Source organism: Scyliorhinus canicula, chromosome 5, assembly GCF_902713615.1.
Source record: "Scyliorhinus canicula chromosome 5, sScyCan1.1, whole genome shotgun sequence".
NCBI lineage: Eukaryota > Metazoa > Chordata > Chondrichthyes > Carcharhiniformes > Scyliorhinidae > Scyliorhinus > Scyliorhinus canicula.
The window spans coordinates 98,841,701-98,858,513 of record NC_052150.1 but is presented as its reverse complement, the minus strand read 5'-3'; the positions used below and the strand labels follow the sequence as shown (position 1 = coordinate 98,858,513).

The window sequence follows — 16,813 nt, the reverse complement described above, 5'->3', positions numbered from 1 at the left end:
TTCTGCGGAGGGGCTAGCTTACAGTGTCACTGATTGTAATGATCTGCGTATCTGTGTATATATACAAGGGGTTAATGTAAATGCAATACAACTAAGCAATCACTAGAGGGAGCACGGGAGATGTATAAATACAGACAGACAGGAAGTCAGAGGCATTCTTCACAGGAACAGCAGCTGGTGAGCAGAACACAGACAGGCAGCTCAGATGTAGCATAGTATAAACGCTGGAGAGAGAACGAACTCATACAAATAAAGCATCTACTTCAACTGTAAGACTACGAGCTTTATTGAGACACAAGGCATAACACATGGTACCAGGAGACTTCAGAACGCTTACTATAAGATTGCACAAGATGCAGACACAGAAAGATCAAAATGACAAGAAAACACGTACCGGACATTCGACGTGGGGAGATTTCTCTGATTCAATAAAACTCGTTGGAACTCCACCGCAGCTGAAAACAATCGGTAATTTAAGTCATTGATGGAAAGGTTTTAAACAAATGTTTGATGTATATGGCAAAGCTAATGATTTGAGCACAGCCTCAGAAGAAACGAAAATAGCAATGCTCCTCGCAGGACATGAAGCTAGAGAAATATGTAATGCCGTTAAATACTTGAAAGGCGAAGACAACACCAAATTAGAAGTAATACTCAAAAAATTTGAAGATCACTGTAACACCAGTAACACTGCTGCTTTAAGACATTCAATGTTTGGAGACCAAATTTCACAGGGAGTGGGTGATGCGAAACTCAAACAACTATTACAAGAACAGAAATGTTTAACGCTGGAAATCATGATTGACAAGTGCAGATCGCAAGAAAAAAATAACTACGTTTTTAACAAGAAAAAATGCTGTAAAAGTTATTTTCCACGGGTCTGAAGAAGTTAAAATGGCGTCTGAGCACATTTTAAACTGCCTGGGGAACAAAAGACGCAAATCTGGATCTGCGCATGTGCAGGAAACTGCAACCACGCATACGCAGTTGAAAATAGCTGTTTTGGACTTAGATTGTTCTGCGCATGCACAAGCCATGCATGTGGAATTGACAAATGTTTTGGGCGCCATTCATTCTGCGCATGCGGAAGTCACGCATGCGCAGTCAGCAGAAGATCGAACATGTTCACCGATCAATCTGCGCATGCGTACGTCGCGCATGCGCAGTTGAACGAAAAGACTGCACTGTTCAACGACCAATCTGTGCATGTGCAAACCGCGCATGGGCAGTTGGTCAAAAAGAATGCACAGTTCAAAGAGCATGCACATGCCCAGTTTTTTAAAAAGCGCACAGTGAAGGAAACTCGATTTGTGCATGCGCAAACGGTTCCTACACTTTACGTCATGAGTGTCATGACGTCTGAAGACTCATACCATGCCCACTTAAAGGAGAAATGCCCTAAAACTAAAATAAGAATTTTAAAGCCACAAAACCCAATTTTCTTACCGCAAAAGACAGAACAATGCCTGAACTTCTACCAGCAGTTGTAAATAACGTTTGCAGCACCTGGAACAAGCAGCTTGCACCACCCAAAGTGAAGAGCAAAATGACAAATCCGAAACCAAAGAAGATGATTTGTTTATTGAAAAATACTACTCAGACATGGCTGAGTTATTCGGATATGCTGATCATAGCATCAGCAACACAGTTGCAAAGCTCAACACAACTCTACTCATGGTAGATTAATCCAATACCATGATGCAATGGCAGATCGTCGATACATTGGATGACAGCTACCTGTCAAATACCCAAGAAGAACACGACACCACACAGAGAGTACTGACCGACTCTGTTGAGAGAGCACAGGTCGACTCCACAGAGAGAACACTGCATGACTCCACACAGGGCATGATGAAAGACTCTACAGAGAGAGCGACGCAAGCCTCCACAGAGAGCCTGTTGACAGACTCCAAAATGGAAGCAATTAAAGACTCCAAAGTGAGCACCATGCATGATCAAGGTCATGAAGGTCTATCCACCTCACGTGAACAAGAAAAAGATGACTATGAAAGTCTACGCAGCTCACATAATCAACAAAAAGGCAATGTAAGTCTACCCACTGTATGTGAAAACAGTGACAATGTGATCACAATTGACATACAGCATGTGCAGGATCACAGCAAGACTGACAGATCTCAGCTTGTCTGTACAGAAGCACTCAACAATCAGAGTAGAGCTACTTATGAGTCCAGTGAGACCACGTCAATTGAAATCTCATCCACTCTAAACTACCCTTAAGAAAATGAAATCTTGAAGATTTTGACTCCAGAAGAAGCGCACCAAGAAATCAAAGATGATTAAAATGAACCAGAAATGACTCCAGAAGAGGAGCACCAAGGAAGCAAAGAAGAGGAATCAAATCCACCACAAATGACTGATGTCACCAAGATCAATGCAACATCAGATCATTCTCACAATCCTCAAGAAGAAACACTCAATGAAACAGCAGATACCATAAAGGACACTGACACCAATAACTTGGAGAATGACTCAAATTATCCACACGGAACAGTCATTGAGTGCAACAAGAACAACAAAAACCACAAGAAGAACAACAGAAACAACAACAAAACTACAAGAACAACAACACGAAGCATAACATAGACAACAACAGCAAAAACAGGTACAACAAAAACAACAAGAACAAAAACAAAAACAGAAACAACAAGCACAACAAAAACAACAGGAACAACAACGAAAACAGCAAAGACGGAAACGACAGAAACAACAACAATGAACCAATGACAGAGTTGTACAACATGGTACAACTCTGCACATGAAGGACAATGCAACAGCACACTCCAAAACAATGACAAGAATACAAATATAACATGGCATGACAACGAATCTCACAAATTCACATTTGCTCCAGAACAAACAAGCAAACCAGCTTTCAAGGCAGGTGACACACTAAATCGATACCACAAGCACAGAAAAATGTCCTCGTCAGTCAACATCAGTGGTTCCACCATTCCAACACCTCATGATGACTTGTTGGTTACTTAAAACACAACAACACTGACAACATTCACAAAGCAGTTACAACATCAATATCAGCACGTCAACGACAGAAAAAAAACCTTGAGCGAACAAATTCATAAAGTTTGGACTCATAAATATTTTTATTAAGATTGGACTCATAAATATTAATTGGCTTTGTACAATAACCAATATCATCACCAGTTGTACAGATATACATATCATAATTAATCTAACTGTTTTGTACAATTTTCTTTAACACTGTACAGAAAATACGTAAAAGAAAAAAGGGGGGATGTAGTGATTTGCATATCTGTGTATATATACAAGGGGTCAACGTAAATGCAAAACAACTAAGCAATCACTAGAGGGAGCATGGGAGATGTATAAATACAGATAGACAGGAAGTCAGAGGCACTCTTCACATGAACGGCAGCTGGTGAGCAGAACACAGACAGGCAGCTCAGATGTAACATAGTATAAAGGCTGGAGAGAGAACGAACTCATACAAATAAAACATCTATTTCAGCTGGAAGACTATGAGCTTTATTGAGACACAAGTAACAACACACTGATGAGGCCTCTACCCTGAGAGGGACAATGTGTCAGGGAGGGTGCTAAAGGCCATGGTGCATATGTCCTTTGTTTGGGATGAGCTCTGTGTTCCCCTGCTTCCCCTGCAATGGGGCTGCGCTTCTGATGAGCGCACTGAGGAGTGAAAGCACCTGCTGTGTCTCTGATTGAGCTTGGTCATGCCCATCCTGTTGATGGGTCAGCTGGGGCCTGAGGGTTTCCAGAGGGGTGACCTGGGTAGGCTCCCAAATGACCAGAGGCTCTGTGGACATTTACAGGACACAGTGAGCAGTCAGCAGAGTGAGCAGCCATGGGCTTGTAACCTGTACCAAATGGGTGCATTGAAAACAAACACTGCAACAATGGCAGTCTGAGCCAGGTCACCCTGACCCAAATCCATAGAGCTGTCAGCAAATCATTCCCTGTTACTCCCCCAGCTCTGGCAGCCACACCCCAGAAAGTGATACAATTTATAAACTTTTCAAAGTTTTCAAACTTTGCTTACCTTCTGTCTTTCCTTCAGCAGCCATGGCGGCCAGTCCCAGTTTGTAAATTCCTGCAGTGAACCACACCCGGTTGACTTCTGCCTGCGAGAGACGGAGAACTGTAGAGGCCCAGGGCATACTGGGTCAAACACGCTAATAACATTTAAATGAATGCAAATGATGTTTTTGCATGCTCGAACGGGTCGTGAACCAAGTTACTGTCACTAGCGAGGGACCTCCGATTCAGTGCCGGGCGCAGGCCTTTATTTCGGCCAGACGCCTCATTCTCCGTCCAATCGCAGTTTGCTGCACTGAGAGCTGGGGAATGTCACTTGATGTAAGTCAGAATGATGCGTTACACTGTTTAAACTTTAATGAACAATGATCAAATCTATCCCTATCCCTGGGAAACACATTATACTGATTGTAATTATTTACTATTTATAATTATTTTAGATATGAACTCAACTTAAAGACCGCTAGGGACATTGGAATAAGGAGAGCAATTGTCACAAATGTTTCAATAGGTTTACAGTACTTCCTAATCTATGGTTGCTATGCTCTTGCCTTTTGGTACGGGTCCAAACTGGTTGTTGATGAACCTGAAAACTATTCAATTGGACAGGTTTTGACTGTGAGTATTGTATTTTGGTAGGTAAATTACTATTCCTGTTTGGCAGAACATACAAAGCAATTTTCTCTTTTTTTTTGTTTGCTGTGTGTTGCTTTCTTCCTGAACTGCACAGTCTCATTAAGGTTGGCATGCGGCTGTACATTGATGCATCTTAACGCATTGAGCATGGCCAATTCACTTAACCTGCACATCTTTGGACTGTGGGAGGAAATCGGAGCATCCGGAGGAAACCCATGCAGACATGGGGGAACACACAGATTCCACACAGTCACCCAAGGCCGGAATTGAACCCGGATTCCTGGTGCGGTGAGGTAGCAATGCTGACCACTGCGCCACCAAATATAGATGCAAAAATAAATGTTAAACTAAAATGACCAGAAAAATGCTGCAGGTTATTGTAAAAATGGATTGCAGTAACTTTCCCTCATCTGTATTTTCCCCTACCTCTATCGGTGGTTCTTTATATCGTATGGGTATTAGTTAATTTGAATGGCACCTGAAACAAATGGGAGAAAGAAAGATCAGCCCAAGTGGTCTGGTCACTGGAATATCAGTCTGGACACATAACCAACAAGGTTTATCAGGATCCTGTGGAAGTCCTGACATGTGGACCAACAGGAGAACAGCCTGTTTAATCTCCAAAACTCCCCTGCTGCCTGAGTGCATGAATACATCTGACACTGAGGTGGAGTCGGAGACTAGGGACAGATCCACTGCACCTGCCTGGAAGTTACCCAGGAAATGTTGGACAGTTTTAAAAACTGGTCTAACATCTTGGGTGGGATTCTCCAACCCCCCGGGGGGTCGGCGTCAATCCCACTCCCACCGCGTCCTGCATTCTCCGCCCCCTGAGATTCGGCTGGGGCGGGAATCGCGCCGCGCCAGTCGGCAGGCCCCCCACGACAATTCTCCGGCCGCGATGGGCCGAAGTCCCGCCGCTGATAGGCCTCCCCCGCCGGCGTGGATTAAACCACCTACCTGACCGGCGGGATTGGCGGCGTGGGCAGGCTCCAGGGTCCTGGGGGGGCGCGGGCCGATCTGACCCCGGGGGGTGCCCCCACGGTGGCCTGGCCCGTGATCGGGGCCCACCGATCGACAGGCAGGCATGTGCCGTGGGGGCACTCTTTTTCTTCCACCTTCTCCATGGTCTTCACCATGGCAGAGGCGGAAGAGACCCCCTCCCCTGCGCTGACTCTCCGGCGCATGCCGAACTTACGCCGGCCAGCGAAGTCCTTTCGGCCCCGGCTGGCGTGGCGCCAAAGGCCATTCATGCCAGCCGGCAGAGTGGGAACCACTCCGGCGTGGGCCTAGCCCCTCAATGTGAGGGCTTGGCCCCTAAAGGTGCGGAGAATTCTGCACCTTTGGAGCGGCCCGACGCCGGAGTCGTTCACGCCACTCCGACACGCCGGGACCCCCGCCCTGCTGGGTAGGGGAGAATCCCGGCCGTTAACTCCAAAACTGACCCACACCCCCACTATCATCCCCTCATGACCACCCAACTAAACCCTGACCTAACACAATTACCTCTCAAACCAAACTCTCTTGGCATCAGGGTCCTGTTTTCAATAATATACATTCAAAAGAGTTGGTACGTTATTTTTATTCAGTGTAAATTATTTCCTTTGTGTGAGCTTTTGGAAATGCTTTTCAAAGATCTGTGTAAAGAAACTCAATTCAGCAAACAAATTTATCTCTTATCTGTACAGGTGTTTCTTTCTGTGATGATCGGAGCACTTTCACTCGGCCAGGCAGCACCAAACCTAGAAGATGTCGCAAAGGCTCAAGGTGCTGCTTTTGATGTTTATAGCCTTATTACAAAGGTAAACAAAGCTTTGTGTATCTTTTCCACTACTAGCACTCATAGCAATTACTTGACTTGTATAAATGAAGTCCTCTCGCAATGATATGGTAAGGGGCTGGTTTAGCTCACTCAGCTAAATCACTGGCTTTTAAAGCAGACCAAGCAGGCCAGCGGCATGGTTCGATTCCCGTACCAGCCTCCCCGGACAGGCGCCGGAATGTGGCGACTAGGGGCTTTTCACAGTAACTTCATTGAAGCCTACTCGTGACAATAAGCGATTTAAAAAAAAAATTAAGCCAAAGCCCAGAAGGTGAATAGTTAATTGGTAAATTTAACCAGGGTACCAAAAGGGCTTCAGCACCCAGGATATTGGATTACAAAAATGAGCCAGGTTTTTTCCTGTTTAACTGTTCCTGCTGGAAAGTGTTCATGGTTGGGCATTGTATGAAAACAAGATGGAACAATAATGCCCCATTGGTTGAATTTCCAATAAGCATTCATCATCCAGGAACATGAAAGCAAATTGGTCAGATGGTTGATGTACCCAATGGCTGATGTCATTTTTGGAACTGTGCACATCAACAACTTCAAGTTGGAGGTGAAATAAATATAAAACATTGGAAAGTGTTATAACCCTCACAAAGATCATGGGGAGCACTGATTGATCTCCCCGTGAGCTTTGTAGAATATGAGTTCCCATATTGAACAGACAGAGGCCCACCCGATAGGAGCTCACCAGTGGGGCTTTAAATATCAACCCTCAGACCAGGACTGGCAGTTCCTGAGAGTCCCAGGTTGGGGCATATGTTTTGCCTGTGTCAGGTGGATGTACTTTTAAGAAATGGGTGTTTATAAAATAGCTGCATTGATGCCAGTGTGTGGGTAAAGCTGGTCTGTCTGGCTTTTCCTTTTGGTTTGAGCTGGCAGCTGCAGTGTGTTTACTTTAGTTTTTAGTGTTGGAGAGCTGCATTAATTTGGATAGACATATGGACGATAAGGAAATAGTGTAGATGGACTTTAGGGGGTTTCACGGTCGGTGCAACATCGAGGGCCGAAGGGCCTGTACTGCGCTGTTATGTTCTATGTTCTATATTCACAGCAAGAAGATGTTATGATCTCTCTCTCTGGAATCTAAAGAATGTCTCCAGCTCATTTGACGATTTCAAAGTAATACCTGTTTCTGTAAGGAATGCAAACCTACTGTCTTTGTTAAAAAACGTTTTTTTGACTTACGGATGTTGTTTGGAAAGTTACTCAGTGTTACCTATAGAGTACTGTGTCTTTTGGGGGGTTGTCAGGGTTGGTAGTTGATAAATTGTTTACTGTGTGTTTATAAAATGTTAACTGGATTCATAGAATAACCATTGGTTTTGTTGAAAAATACTTTTAGTTCTCTGTTGCATCACACCTGGAAAGTGGGCCCTTGTGCTTCCCATAACCAAAATCTATTTAAAGTTGTAGGTCGGGTGAACTCCATGATATACTGTTTTCTAAACCCTGGTCCATAATAATAGTCTGCCATAATAGTCTGCCATAGCTGCGGTTTCATTTGTGTTGGAGAATAAAAGCTTTGCCTTTCAGCTTACGCCTCCTGGAACTATTACAAAAATAAAGTACAAACTAAAGGTTATTGGCACAATACAAGGGAAAAATGTTTAGACGCTTTTGATGAGGTATTTCTCGATGGCCACGTTGGCACGATTGCGGCCTATGTTCAATGACACTTAGTGCCAAAAATGAGCCCCCATGAGATTCTCGCCAGTACGGGCTCGCTCTCCATCTGATTCATTAGTGGACAGGCTTCTAGGACACAATCTAGTGAGCACCATATAGTTGGCAATGTATTTAAGGTGGAGGCAGGAATATCTAAGTGAGACAGCAGTCAGAGGTCTGCTGGATCCCTGAACTCAGTTGGGTCCCGGTCAAATGTCAAGCCTCTAGATAAGCTTCTCCAAGAGCTGAAGTAGATTACAGGACACAGCCATGACATTCAGCAGAGGATGTCAGCGACATTCAGTGACTACATAGCCAATTTTAGGAGTCCCAAAGGCTTCAGGCACAGAAGATGGTGCCGATAATGCTTGGCACCAAGGTATATAAAGCGTATGGACTGGAAACCTGATCAAATCTGCCGGCGGTCTCACTCCAGACAGAGTCGACCTTGAAGGGAAAAGGCAGCATGTGGTGTGAGGAGCACGTAGGTTTGATCTCAGTTGCCATTGCCTCTGCCATGGGCTCTTGAAAGTTTTTGATGTAAATCATTGGCCGTATGCAATTAATAAATCAATTAATTTATTCTCCTGTAGTAACCACTGCTAGGATGGTGACCACAGTGGAAAGCCTGGAGAACAACATCTGCATCTTGAATGGTGGTGTGCAAGGCATGGCTCAGTCTATGACGAACATGGCTGAGGGCCTTGACATAATACCATAGTCGCTGAGGGACATGTCCAGGACGCAGATGGAGATCGCCGATGCATCGCTGAGGCTGAGACACCATGGCGCAGACAATGAGGAGTCACCAGGACTGGCAGAACCAGATGAGACTTTGTAGCTCATTCCAACTGCCCGTCCACCCCATGGGGTCGCCCAAAGCCCGACAAACACTGTCTTTCAGGAGGAAGTGCTGCAGGTCAACCCGGGACCTGCCACTATGGAGACGGCAACAACCTTCCTGCTCTTCCAAATCCACCCCTACTGACACCGGCACATCTCAAGGTCAGCGGGCACAACATGGTTGCATTGTGTCGCCTAGGGCCCTCCGGCTCCTGCCCCCAGAGGACATCTGCCATGGGCATCAAAGGCCACATGGTATGGAAAGCAGTAGGCTGTCTCCACCTCTGATGTGTATATTGGGGTACACCTAGACGTAGCAGTAGACCACGAAAAAATTATGAAATGAGGAACACTGAGTGGGCACTGGGGAGTTCACAATCTGTTGATGGGGGAATGGGAATGTAGAATTTTCACTATTAGAACATGTAACACCTGATGTATTGAAGCTTCTGTTAATCTTCACAGTGGACCTGCCTGCATACCCACCCCCTGTTTCCCGCTGCTCCGCACGCCAGGCACACTAGTCCAAGATCAAAAACCCTCGGTGCAGATCCCGGTCAGAGGATGGTCGTGAGCAATTGTCAGCAGAAAGACAGGAGTCAGACCTTAGCAGAAACTGAGGAGCACCAGAGCTTTCCTCATAGCAAGTTATCATCACTCTCCATCCTTGTATAGTGACCCGCCAACACAGGCCCATCACCCTGAAGTGATGTTACACAGACCCTTGTAGTGTGATCGGGGAGTTGGTGGTGAGGTTGGGACTAAATTGGGGCACGTGGGGGAATTGGGAAGAAGTGAAATGTGGGTAATTGAAAGAAATGGTGGGGTTGTCGAGCTGATGGACACAGCCTCGTCCTTCTGAGAATCTGGAGATTATTAGGGCATGTCAGATCCTTGTAGCTGCTAGTCATCCTCCAGCCTCTCCTGGTCCGGCTCCTCCTACTGCTCAGACGAGGCCGCATGTCCTCCGTCTCCTTCTCCAGCATGTCGCACGGCTGCTCTGCCAATTGTGGAAAGCACAGAAGACCACCACAGATGTCATCTAGGGGGTTGTGGTAGTCACCATTGTTTGTATATATCACACACATGAGATGTAATACGGTAAGGCTCTTGTACTACAGGTACGGGGGTAGACCCCTGCCTTCTGACTCCGCCCAGTAGGCGGAGTATAAATGTGTGTGCTCACCGAGCTGTAACCATTTCGGCAGCAGCAGCAGGAGGCTACACATCTCTGCTTAATAAAGCCTCAATTACTCTCTACTCTCGTCTCGTCGTAATTGATAGTGCATCAGGGGTTTACTGAGAGCACGAGCCAGCAGTCCAAGCACTGGAATCACATTTTCAGCAGTCCAATGTACCGCTCAATGATACCATGGGTGGCAACATGAATCCCTTTACACCGGTCTCCCCAGACACCTGAGGCCTCTGCATCGGTGTCATCGGCCATGACCTCTGTGGGTATCCCTTGTCCCCCCAAGAGCCAACCCACTATCCTTAGGTGGTCCTCAAAGACACCATGGATCGCCGAGTGCCCCAGGATGTCGCTGTCATGCACGGTCCTTCGGTAGTGGGCACACATGTGGATGATACAGAGGTAGTGGTCGCACTTGATCTAAACAATCAGGGAGTGGAACCGCTACCTGTTAATGAAGGGAACTTCCTGATGCCCAGGTGCGCGCAGGGCGACATGCATGCCATCGATTGCCCCCTGGAGCTGGGACATCCCGGCGATGGCAGCAAATCCTGCAGACCGGGCATTTTGGTGGGGCTGGTCCAACCGGAACATGATATAGTTGGGTGCCCGGCCTTACAGAGCATGCGTAACCTCTCGGATGCACCCGTGGTTGTAAATTGAGAAATGCCACTCAGCTTTCCGCTCGAGCCTTGGAATGTACAGGTGACATAAAAGGTTTTAAAAAAAATTTAGAGTATCCAATTCATTGTTTTCCAAATACGGGGCAATTTAGCTTGGCCAATCCACCTACTTGCACATCTTTGGGGGCGAAACTCACACAAACATGGGGAGAATGTGCAAACTCCACACAGACAGTGACCCAGAGCCGGGATCGAACCTGGAACTTTGTCGGAATGTGGCAGTCGAGCTAACCATTGCGCCACCGTACTGCCCCCAGGTGGCATAAAAGTTGATGGCTGTGGTGACCTTCACAGCCACAGGGAGAGGGTGCCATCCTTCTCCACTGGTGCCATACCTCCGAGGACGTGACACAGGTGTCACACTGACTCTCTCCTGAGACAGTCGTCTGCGGCACATTCCGTACATCAGCTCATTAAGTAACCGACGATGCCTGTACACCTTGGGCTGTTGCTGGTCCCTCCTCAGCCTGATAGTGGCCACTTCTTCAGGGTGTGTGGCGGCCCCTGCAAATGGGGTGCCGCCTCCAACCTGCGTCATCGCTGCTGCCTTCTCCGGTGTCTGGCTGCCTTAGCTGCCACCAGCAATGCGAGGTCAGCTGCTGTGGGATGACACCAGCAACTATTTTATATCTGCAGGGATTTGGAGAAGTAGATCGACCAGCAATCAGTTAGAGCTTCCCCACCCTTATGTGTCCCGCCTTCTCTGAGTGCCATCCAGTGAGCTGGCAAACCAGACTCCGCACATTAATTCCTGGCCACATCTGGAGCTCCTAGACTCCAGACCCCTGCTGGGAACATGAGGAAGACTGTGCTCAGGTGCCCTCTCCTGACTCACACACTGACCTTTTGGTCGCAAGAGGATCCCCAATGCCGAAGCCCAGCTCTTTAGTGTTTAATTGTTGGCAGTTGCCTCTATGGTGCTGACACTCCTAGAATTTAGGCACCGTGTTCAGGTTTAAAAGTTTGCAGTGCACTAATCATCCTCTGAGACGTGGCACGTATGCCCACGGGAAGCCACTTGAGAGTTGAGGAGTGTGATGTCCTCATTTTAAATAGCCTTCAACTGTGAAGCTAGAGGTTGCTCACGGTCAAATGAGTAAAACTGACTTTCATGAGCTAAAATGCAGCAGGGTTTTGTCTCGGAATTGTTCAGTAGGACGGACAGGCTGCATCTGTGGTCGACCAAGTTATGGGCCTCAACAATATTTAAAGGTGGCTTGAAGCCACGCGAGGTCAGCCGCAGTGGGGACTGTCTTGTTCTGCTCTTGACGTAGCATAAGCTGCTTTCTTGATGTTCACTCTGACAAAGGAAGGTTCAGACGTGGAAATAACTTCAACACGTTTATTAAACTATTTACAATTCTACTCGGATTCGCCTCTACTGTTAATCCTTCTATAGCTACTCAGACTGACGAACCAGTCTGCTACAGTCCACGTGGTGTGTGTGATGTTGAATCAACCCTGTGTCTGTACTCACTGAGTGTCTCCACTGGAAACAGGAAGATCATGTGTGCTGTGTCCTTTATATGTGGGTTGCTGTAATGCCTCCTGTGGTAGTGTCACCTCTGTGTGTATCGTGAATGCCCATTGGTCGTGTCCTATCTTACTGACCTATTGGTTGAGTGTCTGTGTGTCATGTCTCTGGTGCTCCCTCTAGTGTCTAGCTAGTCTACGTATACTTACATTAACCCTTTGTGTATCTACAGTGATGCACAGGGACCTCAGATGTAAGGCCCCTCACCCCTTCCCCGGCGCAGGAACAACCACCAACCTGGATCCCTTCAGTCCCCTGACCAAGCCCAACCCCCATGAGGGGTTCCGACCCTCCCTGTGCACTGGGGTAGCAGCTCCGGTGTCCTTGAGTTGCATGCTGAAAAATGGAAAAGACTACTCACCCCTTCACTTCCCCTCAGAAGCCATCATGCCGGCATCATGTTTTGGAATGTAATACTAAACAATGCCCGTGTAATTTCTCCCTGGGGCGATGGTTAATTCCTGGGAGGCTGCTGCATTTGACTTCAATCTCGCTAAAGAGATTGAACTGAATGCAAATAAGGGTTAATGATATTCTCGCCATCTTTGGGCAAGATCCGGAACTTGCCATCGGGAGCAGGTCGGATGAATTGCAAACTGGTTCACGCCCGGCACAAATCTCAATTTTTCCGCTATTCACCCGGCGCGCTCAGATCTGGACACAACGCAACGGTTAAATCACGCTCATTGTGTGCAGTTAGTTACTTGTGTATCTGCTGTGGAAGTGATTTGGATGTTTTGGCACAACATTGCAATGCAAATCTATCTCATTTATATCTTTATTTCCAGCATCGTCCGATCGACAGCAGTTCCAAAGAAGGTCACATGCCAGAGAGCATCAAAGGAAACATTGAATTCAAGAATATTCACTTCACCTACCCAACCAGACCAGATGTAAAAGTATGTTTTTAATTCATCTGCATAATTTTCTTGAACATACTTATAAAACCAATGGAAAAAAATATTAATTTGTTTTATCAGGAAATCTGTGCCGAAGCATTACTGGACTGTGCGAAATAGAATTAGTTTCTTCACAGCAGATTTGCAAAGTTCCAAGCCCTTAAATTCCTTCAGTTTTTAGCAACCTTCTTAAGTGGGGGTGAGATTTGGAGTGGAACCTCGCTGCTGTGATGCAGGAAAGGATATGTTTTTTCCACTCTCTGTCCTTGTGCCGTTTGAGGAAGGAAGTCTGGTGGATGATGTTCCCCCACTAGAAATCACAGTGTGATCGGCCTGGAATCTCAGGCACCCGCCCCCGACAGCAGGGTCCCTGATGCGACGAAGAATCAAAATCGGGAATGGCACTGGACATTGGCGGGCGCCGATCTGAACGCGATGCTTCAACCTCACCCCCCAGCTGGCGGCGGGATCGAGGTTTGCACCCACGCGCCATCAAGAGGATGTAAATGAGTGCAAATGGGTCTTAATGATCAATTGGCTTCCATTTAGCAGGCCTGGCACCCTATCTCCCACCCTATGTGATTCCCCTGGGCTGGGAATCATGTGGGTGGGGATTACTACAGGTCTGACCAACTGTGGGCCTGCTGTGGTGGGCCTCACAGTAAGCCAAGGGAGCTACTCCTTAAGAGAGTTGCTCTCAAAGTCCGTCTGAGGGACACCCTGCGCACCCCTCCCCATCCCCCACAATGCATAACCTACCCACCCCTCCTCTACCATTAGCTTTCATCCATTCATTAATTTCCAGTAGTGGACTGTAATTGACAGCGTCCATAAAATAGCTGGAGCGTTGATTCATTCATTTCCCTTCATGAATGAGTGACTGTTAAGTGCTGAAACCCCAATGTTTACAAATATCGGGAGTCATCCTGGGAATCCGGGGGTGGGAGCTGCTTTGTGGTGCAGGGGAGGTGGGGGACTGACGGCTGGTGCAGTGGAGGTGGCCAGTTGCGGGACTTGGCTATCGGGCCGTCTGCTGTAAATGTAGGCCCGATAGCTGATTCCCTCGGGAATCTCTAGTATTCATCTCCATGGATAAATGTGCATGGCAAAGGATATTGAATTGTTTCTCGATTTGCACACCCAGGGGAACATAAATCGGTAGTAATTCTCCTCTGGCAGGATAACATAGTCTCCCAAACAGAGATCCTCGCCCATGGGTTTTACAGTACAGAAAGAGACCCTTTGGACCATCGTGTCTGCCGGCCACCAAGCACCTATCGATTCTAATCCAATTTTCCAGCACTTGGTCCGTAGTCTTGCATGCAATGGTGTTTCATGTGCTCATGTAAATGTTTCTTAAATGTCGTAAGGGATTCCGCCTCTACCACCTTTTTAGGCAGTGAGTTCCAGATTCCCACTACCCTCCGGGTGAAAAAGTTTTTCCTCAAATCCCATCTAAATCTCCTGCCCTTTACCTTAAATCTATGCCCCATGGTTATTGACCTCTCTGCTAAGAGAAACAGTTTCTTCCTCTCTGTCTCTCTATGTCCTTCATCATTTTGTACACCTCAGTTAAGTACCCCCTCAGCCATCTCTGCTCTCAGGAGAACAACTCCAGCCTAAACCAGTCTCTCATCATTGCTGAAACGCTCAAGCTCAAGATATTTTGGTAAATCTCATCCAGGGCCTTTCTAGTGCAATCACACCCTTCTTATGGTGTGATGACCAGAATTGCAGCAACGCTCTAGCTGTGGCCTAATGAACGTTTTATGCAGCTCCATCATAAGCTCTCTGCTCTTACGTTGAATGCCTTAGCAAATAAAGGCAAGTATCCCATGTACCTTCTTAACCACCTTATCTACCTATTCAGTTACCTTCACGGACCGATAGACATGCACAGCAGGATCACTCGGGTCCTCTGTACTTCCAAGCACCCTACCAGTCATTGTGTATTCCCATGCCTAGTTATTTTTCCCATCATGCATCACCCCACTGCTTCCAGGGTTTAATTCTATTTGCCACTGTTCTGCCCATTTGACTAGCCTGTCTATATCGCCCTGTAACCTAAGGGTTTCCTCCTCGCTATTTACCATGTCACCAATTTCTGTGTCATCTGCAAACTTTCTGATCATATCTCCCACATGAAGGTCTAGATCATTAATGCACAATACAAATAATAAGGGACCCAGCACTGATCCCTGCGGTACACAGGCTTCCAGTCAGAAAAACAACTTTCAACCATCACCCTCTGCCTCCTGTCATGAAGCAATTTTGGATCCAATTTGCCAAATTTCCCTGGATCCCATGGGCTCTTGCCTTCTTCATCAGTCCCCTGTATGGGACCTTGTCAATAGCCTCAGTGGGCAGCACGGTAGCACAAGTGGATAGCACAGCGCCAGGGTCACAGATTCGATTCCCTGCTGGGTCACTGTTTGTGTGGAGTCTGCACGTTCTCCCCATGTTTACGTGGGTTTCCTCCGGGTGCTCCGGTTTCCTCCCACGGTCCAAAGACGATCAGGTTAGGTGGATTGGCCGTGATAAATTTCCCTTAGTGACCAAAAATAAAAGGTTAGGAGGGGTTAATGGGTTACCGGGATAGGGTAGAAATGAGGGTTTCAGTGGGTTGGTGCAGACTTGATGGGCCGAATGGCCTCCTTCTGCACTGTATGTTCTACGTTCTATGTTCTGTGAAGTCCATGTAGACAATTGCACTGCCCTCATTTACACACCTAGGCACAATGTTAGACTTGATCTCCCTCTGACAAAGCCATGCTGATTATCCTTGATAAACCTTGCCTCTCCAAGTGGAAGTCCCACTTTATGAAGAAAATGGGATCGGCTCCTGATCCATTTTTAATGCTCCAACCCCTCCGCTGGCACAAGATTAAGGTTTGCCCCCGCGAACCAGCAAAGGATGCAACTGACTCTTTCATGAAGACCCATTTGCATCCACTTAGCGGGCCAGGCACCATATTCTCCTGGCCTGAATGAGTATCTCGTCCTCTGGGCCGGGTATCAAGTGGGCGAGAATCACTACTGCTATTGACAAGTGTGGACCTGACTGGGCGGACCTCAGTGAAAAAAAGGGGTTAACTGTTTAAGGGAGTTTCCCCCAAAATCCATCTGAGGGCCACCTTTCCCACCCCACAATGCAAGACCTTCCCACCCCCCACAGACTCCCCAAAGGCTCCCCACAGAGACCCCTAAATTAAAAAACTCACAGACCTCCTGAATAAAGGGACCCCCCTGAATAAAGACCCCTTAAAATAAAGGGGGCCCCTCCGAATAAAGTGGTCACCCCAAGATACCCTCTAAATATAGAGACCCCTTGAATAAAGAGACCCCCCAACCCCCACAAACCCCCTGAAAAGAGACCCCTACCTCGATGCTAAAGTGCAGTCCAGACAGAGGTAATGTAAAGAATTACTGCTTTAACACTCACCTGGGCAATAGACCTGCTGGCTCAGACACAGGAAA

The 16,813-nt window shown here is 47.0% G+C and overlaps 1 protein-coding gene across 3 annotated transcripts in view; it reads left to right on the top strand.

Annotated features, from left to right (window-relative positions):
• The window catches only part of abcb5 (ATP-binding cassette, sub-family B (MDR/TAP), member 5), a 167,842-nt gene that overhangs the window by 42,838 nt on the left and 108,191 nt on the right, over positions 1-16,813 (top strand). For all 3 annotated transcript variants that reach the window (XM_038797448.1, XM_038797446.1, XM_038797447.1), the window contains exons 10-12: positions 4,494-4,671; positions 6,378-6,491; positions 13,226-13,336. In XM_038797448.1, coding sequence (XP_038653376.1) covers positions 4,494-4,671; positions 6,378-6,491; positions 13,226-13,336 — 403 coding nt within the window. The remainder of the gene's footprint in view (positions 1-4,493; positions 4,672-6,377; positions 6,492-13,225; positions 13,337-16,813) is intronic.